Below are 18,405 nucleotides of genomic sequence, written 5' to 3'. Positions count from 1 at the left end.
CCTGCACAGCCAGCCAGGTGCTGAGGCTTAACTGTTCCATACGCATGCGCTATACCTGATCAGGTTGAAGAAAGTGGGGATTGATTGCCTTCTGCTGTGGGTTAACTCAATGCACCCGAAAACTCAGTCCCCCAGCCCTGTGACAGCCCTGAGGACACAGTCACCCACTGGGATCTCTGTGCCCAGCACACGTAGGTGCTCCATAAAGGTCATTTTTATTAATAATCACTTCCCAGGGCGCCCGGGGGGCTCAGTCGGTTAACTAAGCGTCCGACTTCGGCTCAGGTCATGATCTTGCAGTTCGTGAGTTCGAGCCCGTGCTGACAGCTCGGAGCCTGGAGCCTGCTTCAGATTCTGGGTCTCCCTCCCGCTCTGCCCCTCCCCCGCTCATGCTCTGTCTCTCTTATCAAAAATAAACATTAAAAAAAAACCAAAACACTTGCCCACCCCCACCACAGTATGGGCAGACTGTGTATCCCACCATCGTATCCCCCTTCCACAGTAGGTGCTCAGTAAATGTTTCCATGAATGAATGAGTGAAGTGAATGCCTTCAACACTGTCCCTCAAGAAGCCCTCAGTCTGGTGAAGGAGACAGGCACGTAACCGCCGATCACAGAACTACTGAATTTGTGCACTCGACATGGGGCAAGTGTATGGTGTGTGAGTTCTATCTCAATAAAAGTGCTTGAAAAAAGACCAAATTAGCTATTACTAAATTTGGGAAGTTATGGGTATGAGAATACATTACATCTTGCAACATTTCTCCTCATTTATAACCATTACAAGGTAACCCAAATGCCTAATATTCACCAGGAACTGAAGGATTGCATTCACTAGGCCGGTCAAAGACCTATACGTGTATGATAGTCTATTCATTCTAGGAAACAGTTGAGCTTTTAAAGTCGAAAGCCCCAGGGCACCTGGGTGGCTCAGTGGGGTAAGCATCGAATTCTTGATTTCGGCTCAGGTCATGATTTCACGCTTCGTGAGCTCGAGTCCCGTGAGTCCGTCCCCCTGCTCGCTCGTGCGTGCGCTCTCACTCAAAATAAATAGACTTAAAAAAAAAAAAAAGGAAAAACTTAAAAAAAATAATTAAAAATTTTGCAGATTTTTCTTTAGAGGCTTCATCACTGAGAGAACAGGAGAAAAAGATCCTCCAAAACGGGCAGGCGGGGGCGCCCGCCCCGGCCCCCTGCTTACCGTTAAGCGGGAGTAGACGGTGGCCCCTCGGGCCTGTGGTGGGGGTTCGGTGGCAGTGCCCTCCCCCGGGGGGCATTTCCTCCAGCCTCCTCGGGGTCTGCCGGGTTCCGGGAGCAACACGAGACGCTGGAGGCAGGCTGCGGGGAGCTCACAGGAGGGAAGGGAAAGGCGAGCCGGCGGCATCTCCAAAGACCGAGGCCAAGCCGGCTCCAGAGCCTCAGGGGCAGGACCCCTTCCCGGTGGGGATGACGCCGTCCTGACTCTTTGCTATCAGAGTCTCTCGAGGGAGAACTTCTCACCTGGCTCGGCATGGGTCGTGCAGGTGGGGGTGGCGGCCCCCCGTGACTGCGGGGCACCCAGGCTGCACGGAGGGGATGGCACCAAAGAGAAGAGGGGCCGAGGCCCAGTCCACACTGCCTGCTTCCCCCGTGGCGGCAGAGGGGTCCACACGGTGGCTGCTTAGTCCATGACGAGAACGAAGGAGACGGTTCGGAGTCTTGGAATCCGGGGCCCCAGGAGGACAGCGAGAGACTGACTTGTCAAGGTCACAGCGAGGGCGTGAAGGGACCCCGGAGACACAGCCCTGCTTGCCCATCTGAGCTCTCGCTCTCTCGAGGCCACCACCCTTCCCCGGGGCCACTGAACAGGTGCAGGCTTCACCCGGGAGCCAGGGTGTGGGCCCTGCTGACCGGCCATGTGGCCGCCTGGTGTCAGCCGGGACAGCAGGGTCCGTCCGGAAGGGTTGTGAAGCGTCCCGCTTACGGTGGGTATTTGCGGAGATGAAAGGGAGGAGCAGAGGGGACGGCGCAGGGAGGCCGCACCCAGAGTGACAGAATGACGAGGTGGGGGCCCCCCTCTTCCGGGGCGGGTGGGGCCGGGGAGCCGAGCAGCAGCTCTGGGCTCCGCAAGGACCCCCCCTTCTCACCCACCGCGCGGCTCCCACCCGTCTTCTGTCCGACTCGCCACCCTGGTGGGGGCCAGCCCTCACGGCCAAGGCCACACGTGCCTGGAAAGCGAGGCCGGCGAGAAAGAACACGAGGCCAGTGCTGACTGCGTCCCAGTTTCTTTTTATTCATTTTTTTTGTTCTTTTTTTTTTTTTTTTTTAAGTATGGAAGCTCAAGTATAAGATGTAGATTTTTTTTTTTTTAAGCTTTACAAAAAAACAAAATAAAACAAAAACTCCTTTTGCATTCCATAAAAATTGACAGAAAAGCACCTGGCCAGAGCAGCCCGTCAGCAGGCCCCACCCCCGCACCCCTGCCACGTGGTCTCGTGGGACAGGGGCCAGTCTGTGCAGGACATCGCCGAGGGCCACCCGCTTTCTCCCAGAGCTGTCCCCTGTCCCCCCAAGCCCCAACCCCAAGCAACTCCCAAACACACGTGGACTCAGATTTCCAGTTTTTCTTCTTTCACACACCACAGTTAGTTCATAAAATTTTTTGTTTTACATTTTTTACACCGATGTAACAAAAAGGTGGGAGGGAAGGGGAGGCAGACAGACTGTATTTTATGCCTATAAATGGGGGGAGGGAGGCAGACAGGGGGCCGGGGCAAACAAAAAACACACGGTCTCTGTGGAAATACGGAGAGTTTTGATGGCAAAACGTGGTGGGAAGGAGGCCTCAGAGACAGGAGGGTGTTTACTGGGCTTTATTCTCAGGGAGAGATGGTGATGCCGTTGTTCCGTGACCTGGGGGGGGGGGGGGGGGGAGGGGCGAGGGGGGGGAGCAGAAGACGAGTTTTCTAAGAAAGGGGTCTAACGAGCGCATGGCGTGTCCAGTTAGCGTGGAGCAGGGCTTTAACACTGCTGCTTTCTCTTCAAGGCCTCCACCAGGTCGTTCTTAAGAGCTTCTTGCTTTGATTTGTCTGCGAAAGTCTGCACAGACCTGCCGGAGGGAAGAGAGTTGATCAGCCCGTGTGACGGGCAGGGGGCCGCCTCGAGCACGGCGCCCGAGGCCCGAGCCCTTGGCCCTTTGCCAGGCGGGCTTCCTTTGCAGGGGAAGCGCGCGGCCCGCCTGGACGGGCACCCACCTCTGCGCCAGGCTGGGGGGCCCGGCCGGAGCCACCAGAACCCCAATCCACTTCAGGGCCCGAGGTCGGCCTGAACCAGAAGGTGGCTTCTGGGCTTCTATGCACAAGGCAGCAAAGACCCTCTGTGCTTCTGACCAGCTGCGGACTCGGCCGGGGCGGGGGGGGGGTGCGCAGAGGGGCACGGACTCTGGGTCGCAGGGACCCTGCTATCAAGCTGCCCCTTCACTGCACCCTTGCCGAGCAAAGGCAGCCCGCTGCCCGCCCCCCAAGTGCAGGGTGCAGAGGAACCCCACTCAGCGAACGTTTAAAAGCCCTGGCCATCTGAGCAGAACGGGTTCACGTCCAGGGTGGCGCCGGAAGGGCAGGTGCTCTCAGCCGTCAGCGGTGAGCGTGGCCGAGAAAATCCCTCGGCCTGGACGTCAGGAGGCAGGACGGGACTGAGCTAAGAGGCCCCGGGTCCCTGCTGGCAAATCCTGATCTGTGGACACATGCTGACGTGAGTGCCCCACACGCCGGCGTTAACGCTCCTCATTCGCCAAAGCGAACAGCCACTGACCCTCGCAGAGGCTGTGCGGTTTACGAAGTGCTTCCCACACACCTCTCACTTCCCTCTCACGGCATCCCGGAGGAGTCCCACCGGGGTTCCCAGGCACAGAAGAGGAAACTGAGGCTCAGGGAAACGCCCCCTGCCAACGGCCTGAACGGTCACTCTGTCAAACGGACTCAACGTGTCGACCGGCCAAGGACTTCTTAAACTGTGTAAACTTTCCAACCGTTTCAGAGCAGTGGAAAGAAAGGAGTGACGGCTGCCCGGCAGGAAGGCGGTGGACGCCACGCCCACGGGCGTCTCAAGCTCCGTGTGCATCAGCCGTGAGCGAGGATGGCAAGGAGGAGTCAAAAAATCCCCAGATTCCAAAAGTAAAATGAAGCAGGACCCAGGAGAAACGAGAGCATCCCCAGTTGAGTTCTGGCTACCGAAGCCCCGAAAAATCGTGGGACGCGGCCTCCAAATGGTACACGGGTGACACGGAAGACAATAAAACGCTCTCACGAAATGCCGACACGTCTGGCTGAGCGTCTCTAAACAAATATTTGCCCTGGACTGTCCTGGCTCTGCGGTGGCCCAAGGAAGGGTCAGACACCAGCCGTGGTGGCCTTGGCTCCAATTCTTAGTCAGTCCGCCACGTGCTTCTGGAAAAGCTCCCGGCAGGAAGTGGCGGCGGCTCACACGGCTCCTTGGCCTGCGAGGGTGCTGGCTCTTCTGGGAAGGACGGGCTGAGCGCACCAGGCCTCACCCCCACCCCCCAACGAAGCGGAGAGTCCCCGAGTTAGAACCAGAGTGAGAGGTCAGAGACAAGACACTGGGCGCGGAATGGCCGGAGGCTCTAAGGAGCAGGACACGGGAACACAGCTTGGGAGGGTCAGTGCCAAGCAACGTCAAACTCATGCCCGGAGCAAGTGCTAACTCGGCACGGACAGAGGGACTTGGGACGGACAGAGCGCCAGGCTGCCCGCTGCTGCAGAGGGTTTCCATGCCGGAAAGCCTCCAGCGGGTGGCCACGGGACTGACCACGGACAGGGATCTGGCAGATTCTAGGGGCTGCCAAGAAAACCGCACAACGGTGGCCCACCGTAAAAAGGAGGCTCTCTCGGGATGGGAGCGGGGCGGTCCCAGCGTGAGGCCTGAAGGTGGCACGGAGCCCAGACCGACCAGCAGCGCCGCCTGGTAACACAAACGGCCCGGCCCGGCCATCCCGCCGAACCTCTGCTGGGTCGGGTTCCCGGTGGCCAGTCCCCGGGCCCTGCGGCCCTGCCCCACGGGCCTCATGTTAAACGTTTCCCTCCTCTCCCGGGACACCGACTGCTTCCATACACCTGTATCTGCCACAAGCTCAAGCTCTGGTTCTCGGTTATGGTCCACAAGCAAGGCCATTTCCTTGCCGTCAGCACAAGGCGTTTAAGAGGAAGGCCGCAGCTCGTTAGGGGCAGAAGGTTACTGGCCCAAGCAGCTCCAGCAGCCACCGGTCTGGGGGCGCACCAAGCCTGGCCAGGGGGGTTTCGGCCTCCGCTCTGGGCTCTATCCTCAGGTTTGGGGCGACACAGCCCTCTCAACTCACAGCCCCGAACAGTCACTTTCCCACTGAGGAGGCTCACTTGGCCTCTGCGACGCTTGGCGGGAAAGTCCGAGGCCCTGGCCGCACATAACAGCACACGCAGCGGACTCGGGCCGCCCCGAGTGGCCGAGCGGAAGGCAGTGCACAGACCCCCGCCCCGTGGCCCACGAGAGCGGTGCAGACAAGCGGCTTCTGCTGGAGAGGCAGAGTTAATCCCCAGACGGGGGCTTCTTCCAGGGCCAAACCCCCTCTCTGCCCCACACCCAGCCCTGCCCGGCGTGCGAGACACACACAGCACACGCGTGATACGGGTCCGTGTTACGTAGGGCCGAGTCTACACGTTAACGTGGCCGCTCACAGCCGTGAGCCGACACGGGGGTTAGTGGTGTTTAAAGGACCGCGCGCAGCGACAGCTGGTCCTGGGGGTGGTGGCGGGCTGGTGAGTCCTGTTTAGTGGGGAGGGTGCGCACGCCTCTCGGGCAGGGTACCTGCGTCGGCTTAGTTATCAGGCTGGATGTGGATCTGGCGCTGGGTCAGCACTTGGGAAAGCTCCCTCTGCAGCTGCTGAAACTTGGGGTGGTCGGGGATTACGTCAACAGATCTACAGAGAGTGGTCACAGATGAGCGCGGCGGGAGGCGAGGGCGGCACACACCTGGGAGTACCGGGCAGGCGCGCGCCGGGCACGCAGGGACCCGCGAGGTCGAAGACAGGGCAGTGTCGTCCCGGCCCCCGCACTCCGGCCCGAAGGGGTGGCCGCAGAGCTCGATGCTGGGGGCGGTCTCGACCACCCGCCCGCAGGCTCTCTGGGTCCCTCTCCTCGTTCTCCTGCCGCTGGCCAGGCTGGGCGGGGAGGGGAGTGTGTCTGCTGAGGATGACGCTCTGGCCCCGGGGTGACCAGGGGACAGCAGTGTTGCCGGAGTCGGGGAGTACGACCCACCGGGGGCCAGATCGTGTTCCCCAGAGGCGGGTGGGAGATGGGGAAGATGGAGACCCGGTGGGGGCGCCTCGCTACTTTAAACTGTTGGAGGAGGAGACTAGAAATCTGTCTCCTGGGTGAATTCACAAGTCAGCGTGGCCCCTGGAGCGGCTTCCTGCCTCTGATTTGGCCCCAAAGGAGAGACTCACATATGGAGCGGGGATCAGAGGGCTGGAGGCTGAGGGCAGGGCACCAGACCCGGGCCTCGCACGGTGGCCAGGCGGGCTCCATCGCATCTGACCCCTGCGGCAGGCCTGCCTCCCTGACGGGACGAGGGCCAAGTAGAGGAGCCACCGGCCAGAGGTCACACAGCTCGGGTGGGCAGCACTTACACGGGCTCTGAGCTCTCTGATTTCAAGGCCAGTGCTCACTCCACAGCCGCCCCACCTGCCCCCCAGTGGGCCTCTGGCCTCCTGCTCTGTCCCCCCATGGCCTCTGGAGACCCAGAGAGTCCCTCCCAGCCTTCATTTGGGCCCAGGCTGCAGAACCAAGGACAGAAGATGGGTGGGGAGGGGCGGCTCAGGACCATGGCCGTAGCCAGCAGAGCCCTGGAGGACGCTGGAGTAGCCGGGGAACCCAGAGCCCAATGGGCTGCACTCCCTCGCGTGTTGTGAGGTCCGGGCAGATTCCTGAGATGGAACTGATGAGGCGGGGGACCGAGAGGAGGGGACTTCAGGGACGAGGGCACCAACGCCTGTCCAGGTGAATGTCCCAAGACAACAAAAACAGCAGGGAAGGAACCGGCGTCTACTGAGAATACAAACTGTGCGTGAGGGGTCTGATCTTTCAAAATCTGCACTAACGATCCCATGACGTGGGTACTTCAGCAGGTGTTACAAATGAGGAAACTGAGGCCCAGTGACAGAGAAGTGTTATGCAGCACACCTAGGATTCAAATCCTCGTCTTTTGGTTCCAAAGCTTATGTTTTGGGGGTACATTACCTCAGCCCATTGACGATGTCCTTTGTTTTCCCAAAGTAGATCTCATTCAGCGTACTTCTGATTTTATTTTCCATGTCCTGGGAAGGGAGGTCAGTCAGACAGGATGGCAAACAGGAGTCCTGAGGCCCACACCCTCCCGGTTCCACCGGCTCACCCCTGCAGTCCCCGCAGTGGCCACAGGGGGGAGGCGTGAGACCGCACCAAAGCCCAGTGAGCCAGCCACCCCCACGCCCCCTCGGGGCCAAGACCCCGCCTATCATTTGTGCTCTGAGCCCTTCCCAGGCTTCAGACACCAGGAAGCCGATACTCAGGGACTGGCGGCCACCGCTGACCACGACAGGAGCAGGTCTAAACCACATCACCACCTCTCAGGCCCCCCACCAACTTCAGGAACAACTGTGTGAAGCCGGAGAGCACCCTTTCCTCCAAAGAGCGTGGGGAAGGGAAGGCAGAAGCAGCTGCGGCCGGAGAGCCTCCTGAAGTTCCTCCTGAGCCCGTGACCTTGTAGGGACACTTCCTCTCTGAGCTCAGGTCTCTCCTGGCACCCAGCGGGCCGGGGGAGCAGGACCGAGGCCTTCCTGCGCAGCCTCCTGGGAGCACGCGCTGGGGGGCACAGAGGGGGTGCCCCGGGAGCTGAGCCCTGCGTGCATTCCCATCAGGAGGCTCGGAACACACGAGCCCAGGGCAAAAGGGCCAAAACAGAAACACGCTGCTGGCCGCTAAGGCGCTGCGCACCGGGGAGGAGGCCCGCAGGCCCGCACACACCCCTGGGGGCAGGATGTCTGGCGCTGGGGTGTGACCCAGAGCCCCACTCACCTCTACCAGGCGCCCTATATTGGCTATGTGTGGGGAGCAGTCGCTCACGGTCTCATCCTTCTCCATCTGCAAGAGAGAAGAACGTCCCTCCACGTCAGAGCCGCGCACGGCAGCCTCTGCCGACAGCACAGGCCAGCCCTGTGCTTTGCGCACAGCCCGTCGCTCCCGCCGGTAGCTGGAGAGTCAGCTGCAGGTGGTACAAGGCCACTTGTCCAGCGCGGAACCCAAGCACCAGGGACTTGGGCTTTGAGTCATAAACAGTTCAGCCAGCAGAGGCCCAGAGGCCCCGTTCCCAGCGAGGGGGCCTTCCGGAGCAGCCCCCTCCCAGCCCCCAGGCCGCAGCAGGGAGGGCAGAGGGGATGGCCCTGGCCAGACACTGGCTCAGGCTGTGGGTCCCCTCATACTGCACAAGAGCCTCCACTGCCCTGTGACAGCAACTTCGGAGGGAGGGGCCGGCAGCCGCGAGAGACCGGGGACTGAGGAGCCTCGCCCAAGGTGACACAGGTAGTGTCAGGTCGTGGCCCAGACACTTCTTAGCGCACAGCCTGCGGGGCTGGTCACGTGGCTGGGGGCAGTTTGAGCAAGAGGATCTGAACCCAGATTCCTGGACAGCAACCAAGTAGGGTTTTGGAGGAGGTGGGACCCAGCAGTCGGGTCTTGGGCGGGGTCAGTTCTGGTCCAATAATCCTAACTATTAAAGTCCTGACAAAGTTTTACTGAAAGTAGTAAAAGAAAGCAGGGGAGGGGATGACAGATGATTCCTGACCTGCACACTTAGGCACGAGGTGTGGACCCCCTACCCCTCCGTCTGTGCAAGGCAGAGTTCCCTCCCAAGACCGTGGATTCCTTAAGGAGAGCCTTCCCGTCTACACCTCACAGGGGGCCTAGGACGGTGGTGAGTTACGGAGTGGACAGACTCCTAGCGGCCCTGCTCACTGTTGGGTGAAACAGGTCCCCCCGAGACAGGATGAAAAGATAAGGACAGGAGTACCAAGACAGCCAGAGCTCAGAATGAATTCAGACAAGAAAGCCCAGGGGGAGTGGGAAGGTGAATGGGCTTCAGAGGCAGGAGAGCAGGGCGGATGCCTGGGGAGGGCAGGGCGGCAGTGTGCTCAGAGGTCAAAGGTCTCTGCTGCTTCCCACACCTATTTTGACTTTCTTCTCAGAGAGAACGGTTTTCATGCCAGAAACAGTAGAAGAGACCCCGTTAGGAGCCAGGTGAAGCGAGCAGATGGTACGAGGGACCCAGGTCGCTTTGAATGATCAGGCTTCCAGGGTCAGACAGGTCCGATTCTGTGGACCAGCCATCCCTGAAAAGTCACAGCACAGCTTCCAGGACACCGGGGGAGGGCGGAGACTGACACTACTTTCACCAAAAAGGAAGATATGAGTTGGAGATTCAACACTGATGCACACCAGCCCTGGTGACAGCATCGAGGGTCCGAATGATCAGAACCCAGGGACGTGGGCTGGTACGGGGACACGACAGCTGCCGAGTGCAGGGTCATCTACTCCGCTCAGTCCCTGTAAGAGAACTCTGTCTGCAACCCAAGGAAGCGGAAGCTCAAAGATGTCAAGGCATCTGCCCGGGTCACGGCCGGTCTCGGCTGGCTGGGGTGAGTGCAAACCACATTCTCCGGCTCCAACGTGAACCTCACCAAGTACAGAATGGGAACCAAGTCCTGCGAAGAGACGCGTGGTTTCGAGAGGATTTCAAGCTTGAGGACAACGTGATGTGGCTGCCACAAGGGCTTCCACGCAACTTCAGCTACAGAGATGAACCGTTACCGGTGCCTGGTCAGGGGCAGCCCAGCTGCGCGGTGTCGGCCCCTCTCCCTCCGGGCTGCCCGGCCCGGCCACGTCTGCAGGGCAGGACTCAGTTTAGGGTGCTGGGTTTTAAGAAACCCGTGGGCAAAGCTGGAGGTCCGGTGCTTGCAAGGTCTCAACACCCTGGCCCCAAGAAACGGGCAGGAATGGGTATCTGGCCTGCCCCTGGCACTGGCGACCCTGAGGAGCCTGGAGCCTCAGAGATCACAAGGGCCCCCACCAAACAGAAGTGAGAGCGCTCCTGAACTCGGAAGTGATAGCCACTCCCCACCACGTCAAGTTTCCTAAACACCCTTTGTCCTCCCACAAAGCACGGTCTCTCGCCGCCTTCCCCAGCTCCAGCTCCGCGCGGGAGCTAAATTCCTGACAACCTCGGGGAAGTGACGAGGCTGAGCTCACCGAGGGCCCCGTCTTAAATGAGCGCCAACAGCCCAAAGTAAGGCTGGGACTGTTGGCAGAGGGCTTTGGGCCGCCAGGGTTAAGTACGAGCACATCAGCAGCCCAACCTCTCGGGTATCATCTCTGCTTCCGATCAACCTTCAAGGGAACGGAAGGGCAGGAAAACACCAGTCGCCCAAAGGTACAAAAGGTCTGGGGTGGGGGCCGGGGGTAGGGGGAGAGTGAGGAGGCCTGGTCTTCTCTAGGAGCAGACTGACTCCCCAGGAGGACACAAGGGGTCCCTAAGCTTGTGGCAGGGGATCCGAGCCCAAGGAAAAGCCTGGCAGGGACCAGGGACCGGAAAAGGGAAGGAAGACATGGGCTGGGGGTGCGGGCAAGGGGCCCTGGCGCACACAGACGTGTTTCCACAGCCCCCCTGCCCACACCCCTGCCGACTCCCTCCACACCTGGTCAGGGTCAGCTTGCTGGAAACGCTGACCCACCAAAAATAGAATGATTTTTGCAACGCATATATTATTACATCCTTATAAAAGCGGCTGCCAGAGGAAAACATTTTTATGTGCTGTGGCCGCACAGATGTTCCACAAAGTGGATCCAACCAAGTCTGAAGTCAGAGCCCAGCCCGCTTGTCCCCATCAAGCTCCTCTCCTCCGCTGTGGCCTGGAGACGGGAAGGACACGGTAAGTACGCGGAGAGCAGGCCGTCTTCCTCAAGTCCGGTCTCTCCCGTGGCCATGTGGCATTTTCCAACAGGCGCAGCCTGGAGGGTGGGACCCTGAAGGGAGCCAGCCCCGCTCCGTGTCCCGCTCTGGAGCCCAAGGGGTGAGGGCCTTGGCCTGCCCATACCTCCATTTCCAGGCCTCGACCCGGGCCCGCTACGTGCCCAGGACAGGGCCTGGCAGAACGGCAGCTCCATTCCCGGGACTCCTCCGGTCCTGGCTCTCAGGCAGAAGCCAGAGACGTCCTCCTGCCGACTGAGCTGTGCTCTGGGTAAGAGCTGGGCTGGAGGCCAGGACTTAACACGCTGTCAAGCCAGAAGACGTGGTCAGACAGCCTCTCAAGGAAGGTTCGGTGTGCCCAGTTTAGGGAAATTTTAATTGAGCCTAGAACTGCATATATTCTAGAAGACGGAAAAGTCTCTGCTTATAGGGTATGCGGTAGAAGGCATTTCTGAATAATAACAGAAATAGCTATTATTTATTGAGCACAGACCATGTGTCCAAATGGTTTTTTATTTTTCCTCTACAACAGCTTTTCCAAACAGGTGTTATTAGCTCAACGGTGAGAACGCGGAGACTCAGAGAAGGGGAGCGGACTGTCCTGATCACACAGCTGGTAAGGGAGCAGGGTAGGACTGACCCAGGTCTGGACAATCCTGAAGCTTGTTTTTCTTCCATGAGACCTCTCCGTGGGCTCAACTTCATGCACATTCTTTCCCAGAAAAATCAAAGACAAACCACAATCCGGGGCTCGGAAATTCCGAACAGTACCCCACCTCATCCACCTCCCTCCCCCGCAGGGCCCCCTGCGGATCTCCAGTCCCTTCCTCTCCTGCCTGACTGTCCCTAGAAGCTGATCCCGCCCAGTGCTGATCCAGGCCACCTCACGGAGCACAAAGAAGCAAGCGAGTGCTCCCTGAGCTGCGGGCCGTGCTCGCCTGCCTCCTGAAGACGCCACGGGCCTCGTTCCCCTGCTAGAACATACCGCCCGGCCCAACTGCCAAGCTCAAGTCAAAGGGGATGTCCCTGCCGTGACACAAGGGCAGGTGACTGCCTTGGAGTTTTCTGGCTTAAAGACAAGTCATAGGGCGCCTGCATCTGAGTGGGGAGAGAGCTCAGCTTGCAAAGGACCCGCCTGATCCCCCCACTCGACACAACATTCCACCTTCGTTTCTAAATGTTTGGAATCCGAAAAAACTATCAAACGAACATCTGCGCCCACCCCGGATCGGAAACCTTGGATCTCCTTCCAGAGATTTATGGTCTTGCCTCTTGCCCACGTCTCCAGCTGTCACACAGGAGAAGTGACCTCTCAACGCAGCTTCCTTTCCAACATGTTGGTACTTGGCTTGCAACGTCTTTCACTTGCTCCACAGCCTTCCCCCTGGGGCCCAGGTGGCAGTCGGCCAGAGGGCACCTTCCGCCCTCCGCCCCGGGAAGGACCTTACGATTTGGCTGTGAGGAGCTCCCACAAGCACGGCTGCGCACCCTTCCTCCCCAGCCCCCCAGCCGCCGCTTGTTCCCCCTGTTCCACCTTCCAGCCCCTGTCCCCAGGAGGCCTTGCTAGGCGGAGGGAGGGTGGAGGCAAGGAAGGGCCAAAGGGAAGGTGACGGGAGAGGGCGCCGAGGGAGCGCAGGCTCGTGCGCCCCCGGTCTGAGCCCACCGGAGCGCCTCTGCAGCCTGGGTGTTGTGAGCAGGGGGGAAAGGCGGCCGTTGTTAAATTCACCAACGATTTAAAGAAAGCTCTCCATTCTGGGGCACCTGGGCGGCTCAGTCGGTCAAGCAGCTGACTTCAGCTCAGGTCCTGATCTCCCAGTTTGTGAGTTCGAGCCCCGCGTCGGGCTCTGTGCTGACAGCTCGGAGCCTGGAGCCTGCTTTGGATTCTTGTCTCCCTCTCTCTCTGCCCCTCCCCAACTCACGCTCTGTCTCTATCAAAAATACACGTCAAAAAAACAAACAAAAAAGGAAGCTCTCCAAGTCCTGCACTTACGCTCCCAGCCACCAAACTGAGAGAGAAGAGGACTGGGGGCAAAGCCTCCAAAGCTGGGGACGGACCCCTGGAGGCCTCTGTGGAGGAGTGCTCCCGACCACTGGCCGGGATGGCTTGTAGGGTGGGTGCCTGGTGACACGGGTCCTTCCTTCCAGACACACACGAGGCAGGGGTGAGTGTGTGGCCGCGGGGAGGCCTAGCGTCCAGAGGGAAAGCCTGGGTCTGGTCACCGCGGGCATGGCTTGGTAGAGGAGCTCAAATGAGGAAGCCTCCCCTGACCCCATCGCTCACGTCATGACGGGTCACCCACGCCCCGCCCCTCCTGCCTTGTTCTTCTTTGTTACTACCAGCCTCGGGGCTGACACCAGCTCATCGACTGACCTCCTGGCTGCTGGGCCCAGAGGACAGATTAAGAGCAGAAAGTACAGCGTGGTACAAGGCAGCCCTCTTTTTTTTTTTCTAGACAGACAAATCTGACTCCGCCTCCTACTAGACAAATCAGCACGAGGACATTACGTAACAGTTCAAACGTCGGTCTCCTCCTCCTGTCGGTTAAACAGGGAGGGGAACGCCACCTCGCTTACAATCGAATCAAGGGGGCAGCCCCCCAAAGCACCATGCGTCGCCCACTCTTTATCACCAGCTTTCCTGGAACCCCTTGGTTCCCGATCCAAGGCAACCGGACGTTTTCCCGAGGTTCATCTGGGACACACAGCTAAACCCGCAGCCCTCATTTCCCGTTTGCTCGGAAGCCACGCATCATTAGCCGAGACCTGTCTCCCTGGCCGAGGCCCTGCCCCTCCTCTCAGTTACTTACCTTGGAAACCGGCCCCAGCTTTAACGCACCTCGGATGAGTTATGCGACTGGCCGTTAGGATGACAGAAGCACGAATCTCCTCATTAAAGGCCGAGGGCACAAGGCGACACAAACGGGCCTGCGGCCCCGGTTGGCGGGCTGAGGACAGCCACTCATCAGGCCCGTGTGGCTTGGCAGCAGGCACCGCTCGCGGCCAGCCGGAACCAGGCCCTGGCCGTGGGCTGGCGGCTCCGACCGAAACTACCAGGAAGGCTGAGGATTAAATATTTGTCCGGGTCGCTGTAAACCAGTGGAATTATAAACAGTTTGGAGCGGTAAGTGGTGCAGGAAGCCGTCTCCGGATACGGATTTAGGATTTTCCACCGTCGCCCGGGTGGCAGGGGGAGGGGGAGGGGGAGGCAGGCTGCGGTACAGCTGGCCGTCCGGGCTCAGCTGCCCTCCCCGCCAAAGGTTCCTGGAGGACAAGGGCCTGTTTCCACGCAAAATGACGGGCCTCGGGTCTGAGATGAGTGGGGACAGCCCCGCCCAGGGGCCAGAGACGGGGACCCCCAAGATCCCTGGTGGCTTCAGGCCCCTCTTACTCGGCACAGTCCGTGGAGGCTTAGCATGGGGTGGGGGGGTTGGTCTAAGGCCCTGGGACGCATCCCAGGCATGTTGACAAAACGTCCACCCTGCCCTCTTTCAAATGCATGTACGCACTTTTCTGCTGAGCCCACGAGCCCACAAACCTACGTGAATCACTAAATCCATCTTTTCCGCAATCTATTTTTTCTATCAAATACGGCTATTAAAAGTATTGGAGTTATTAACGTTAAAACATTACGGGGCGCCTGGATGACTCAGTTGGTTCGGCTTTGGTCATGATCTCACGGTCCGTGAGGTCGAGCCCCGCACCGGGCTCTGTGCTGACAGCTCAGAGCCTGGAGCTGCTTTTGGACTCTGTGTCTCCCTCTCTCTCTGTCCCTCCCCCACTCACACTCTGTTTCTCTCTCTCAAAAACAAACATTAAAAAAATTATTTTAAAAAAAATTAAAAAATCATTTGCTGTCGAAAGGGACCCTCGGGCACTCCTGGCCGGGGCAGAGGCGAGGTTCTCTGCACGGAAGAGGGCTCCCTCCGGAGGGCGTTCTCAAGACCACCACACTGCTGCCAACGGACTTCTGGGAGCCCAGGGAGCCCAGGTATTACCAGGTCTGCCCTTTCTCTTCGACCCCGCCCCTTTTTTTCCTAAGACATCTCAGGATGGTTTTTTTTGGTTTTTTGTTTTTAATTTTAATTGAGAGAGAGAGAGAGAGAGAGAGAGAGAGAGAGAGCGCGCACGCGTGTGCGTGCAAGCGGGGGAGAGCGGCAGAGGGGGAGCGAAAAGAGAGAATCTTAAGCAGGCTCCACACTCAGCATGGAGCCCCACGCGGGGTTCGATCCCAGGAACCGTGAATCATGACCTGAGCCAAAATCAAGAGTTGGACACTTGACGGGGCCACCCAGGCGCCCGCCCCTTCTCTGCCCTGTACACAGAGACACCCCACTGCCCTGCACCAGCTCCAGGTGAAGGCCTTTCTTCCAGGTGGGGCGGCTGACGGTCCTACACGCAGAGGCTTCAAGTGGCATCTGAGGTGCCAGTTCGGCCCAGTCTGCTCTGCAGGAAGCAGCAACTCCCAGCCTCCAGCTCCCAGGTCACCTAGACACACCTGGAGGGGACATCTGGGACACGGGCTGCTGAGGACACCTAAGCAGCAGGCGGGTGAGAGGCACGTGGCAGATGCGACATTCTGCTCTGTGAGAAATCGATGCTTTCATTCCAGTGACCTAAATATAATTCTCATACACACCAGTCTTCCTCCACGGCTCCCAGCTCGTGGCTCCCAAAGCCTTGCAATTTCCTGAGCCACAGTGGGACCGTCTTTTGTCGTAATGGTCTTTGGTCTCCTGTCCTCAGCGTCTGAAATCACTTGGGAGCCATACAGGTGAAACGGGCTTATGTTAAGGAGGAGATTTTGGAAAGCACCTCAAAATGGGGGCTGGTTGCCAGGGGATCTTTCGGTGCCCCCGATTTCCAGGCAGGGGCGAAGGAGGGAGAGCCAAAGAGTTTCCAGGTTGGGGAACAGAACGCTTCCAAGTGCCGCCATGCCGGGCGCCAAGCTCACGATCCACGAGGACAGAAGACAGAAGCCCCTTTGTTTAAGACCTCGCCCTCTGCTTTGTCTTCATTCGGCCGTCCATCTGTATCCTCTAATATCCTCTGTAGGAAACCGGCGCTCGAACGAGTAAATGGGTTTCCTGAGTTCTGGGAGCCACTCCAGCAGATTAATCGAACCCAAGGAGGGGTTTATGGAAACTGCTGACATGTGGCTGGTCAGCCAGCACAGGTGGCTTGCAAGTGGCATCTGAAGACACCTGTTGCGGGGGCGGCCTGGGCCCCTACCTGCTGGGATCTAACGCCATCTCCAGGTGGACAGGGCCCGAGCAAGTTGAGCTACAGGACGCCCTGCCAGTGTCCAGGGCGCCGCTCGCTGGCGACGTGGGGCACCACCCTCACCCACGACAGAACTGTCGAGTGTCCATGTGCACGCAGATTCCCTGGAAAATTCTGCTGAGCGCAGATCCCGACGTGGCGGGTCCGGGTAGGGCCGAAGATCTCTGCGTGTCCGAAGAGCTCTTTGGTGCTGCCGACGTGAGGCCGGGAGTGGGCCGTGGGCGGCAAGGCGGACGCCCTCGGGCTGCCGAGGAGGGCTTGCAGAGATGGCCCGAGCCAGCGGCTGTTCGTGGCCGGAGGTACACAGACGTGGTGAGCCCCGGTGAGGGCGAGGAGAAGAAGCCGTGGCCACGCCCGCAGCCCCTCGGCCCCCCGGAGGCACGGAGCCCGGCGGAAGCGGCAGGTGGCGTTCGGCCATAGACTGCTCCACGGTCTTCGCTTTGAAAGGGTGAAGCCCTTTAAGCGTCCGACTCTCGACTTCAGCTCCGGTCATGATCTCAAGCCCCATGTCGGACTCTTGTGCTGGCAGTGCAGAGCATGCTTGGAATTCTGTCTCCTTCTCTCTGTCCCTTCCCTACTTGCTCGCTCTCTCAAATAAAAATACACTTAAAAAAAAAAAAAAAAAAGGAAGCCCTGGCTCACACTGGACGTACGGCTGGCTCCACGACGCCCCCTAAAAAAAAAAAAGGACTGTGGGAAAGATGATTATCAGATAGATGATGCCTCCGCTGAGGGAGTCTCTGGCAGCCACACTGGAAGGCTCTGAGTCTGGCCCCGAGCTCAAAGGGAAGCCACAGTCATCGTGGTTCATGTGCAAGTAACAAAACCAGAAGGAAGGGCTAACACCTGGACAACTGAAACCAGGATTGAACGTCGAGTGTCGAGAGAATGGGTAAAACCCAAAAAGTGAGGTCAAGTGTAAAATCTCATCTGAAAGAAGGCCAAGTGCACGAGAGCACGACAGGAAATCCCGGGCCCTCGGTGGCTTGTGGGAGGAAGAGGGGTAGGGGGGCACCTGTGGGCTCGTGACGTGCCAGCCGAAGCGATCCTGGGCGTACTGGAGGAGAGCTCCTGTTCGGACGTCACTTTGTGTTTGTTTTTTTTTTTTAAAGTTTATTTATTTTTGAGACACAGAGAGAGACAGAGAGTGAGCAGGAGGAGGGGCAGAGAGAGAGGGAGACACAGGATCCGAAGCAGGTTCCAGGTTCTGAGCTGTCAGCACAGAGCCCGACGCGGGGCTCGAGCTCACGGGCTGTGACGTCACGACCTGAGCCGAAGAAGGACGCTTACCGACTGAGCCACCCAGGCGCCCCCTGGGATGCCACTTTTAGTGGAGGCCGACGTAAAAGGAGTGGACAATCTCCTTAGTTCTGCCCAGTAGTGCGGCAGGTGTCCTGTCAGGTTGGGAGGTGACCTCTCAACTCTTCCAATGTCAAGATCCTGTGACTAAGGCAGCTTTTTGACTGCTCTGGCCAAACGTCCTCATTTTTTCTTTCTGAGGGGAAGGCATGTTTGGAGTTTCGAAAAGCACCCTGCCTGGACCCGCACTGAAGGATTCTGGTGAGCATCACCGAGGTCTGTGCTCGGAGCGCTGCCGTGTAGGGCGGGGGCCAGAGCTCAGCAGACAGCAGGCTCCCCCCAGTGCCTGCTGGTCACCAGTCACTACTGGGCACCCGCACGAGGCGGCCACAAAACCCGCTTAGATGCTTAAGGTAGGCATGTCCTCTCCTGGATCCTCTTAGCTTTTATGACAGCCTTTTCTCTCCTTTTTGGACACACTGGCTACCGTCCCCAGCAGCCTGTCGCCAACCCGCTGTCTCTGCCGTCACTCCGTGTACAAGATAACGCCCGTCAGTTCTCTGCACAAAGCACCTCTCCGCCAGAGTCTCCTGCCTGCCCACAGCCATCCCTCCCCCCATGGCGAAAAGCAGCCAGATTTTACTGCAGGAAACAGACACCCTTTTTTCCATCTATACCACCACCAACCTGAAGTCTGGCCAGACTGCTTCACGCCCCCCCAGCCTTGGGAAATGATACTGCGACGGACACAGGTGGCCGAGGCCAGTGAGACATTGCTGGGGTTAGAGGAGACCTATTGT

At 59.0% G+C, this 18,405-nt stretch overlaps 1 protein-coding gene across 4 annotated transcripts in view; it reads right to left on the bottom strand.

Moving 5' to 3' along the window:
• Positions 1 to 2,836: 2,836 nt before the first annotated feature.
• Positions 2,837 to 18,405, bottom strand: part of CAPZB (capping actin protein of muscle Z-line subunit beta) — a 135,027-nt gene continuing 119,458 nt past the window's right edge. For 2 of the 4 annotated variants that reach the window (XM_049617941.1, XM_049617943.1), the window contains exons 7-10: positions 8,083 to 8,148; positions 7,267 to 7,343; positions 5,836 to 5,948; positions 3,051 to 3,088 (exon numbers count right to left, since the gene is read on the bottom strand). In XM_049617941.1, coding sequence (XP_049473898.1) covers positions 5,846 to 5,948; positions 7,267 to 7,343; positions 8,083 to 8,148 — 246 coding nt within the window. In that variant the 3' untranslated portion in view covers positions 3,051 to 3,088; positions 5,836 to 5,845. Of the gene's footprint in view, positions 3,089 to 5,835; positions 5,949 to 7,266; positions 7,344 to 8,082; positions 8,149 to 18,405 lie in introns of all 4 variants that reach the window. The other 2 variants (XM_049617942.1, XM_049617944.1) reach the window with 1 other exon arrangement.

This window comes from Panthera uncia (assembly GCF_023721935.1).
Source record: "Panthera uncia isolate 11264 chromosome C1 unlocalized genomic scaffold, Puncia_PCG_1.0 HiC_scaffold_4, whole genome shotgun sequence".
Classification (NCBI taxonomy): Eukaryota; Metazoa; Chordata; class Mammalia; order Carnivora; family Felidae; genus Panthera; species Panthera uncia.
The sequence above is the reverse complement of the archived record's forward strand: the minus strand, read 5'-3'. Positions and strand labels throughout refer to the sequence as shown.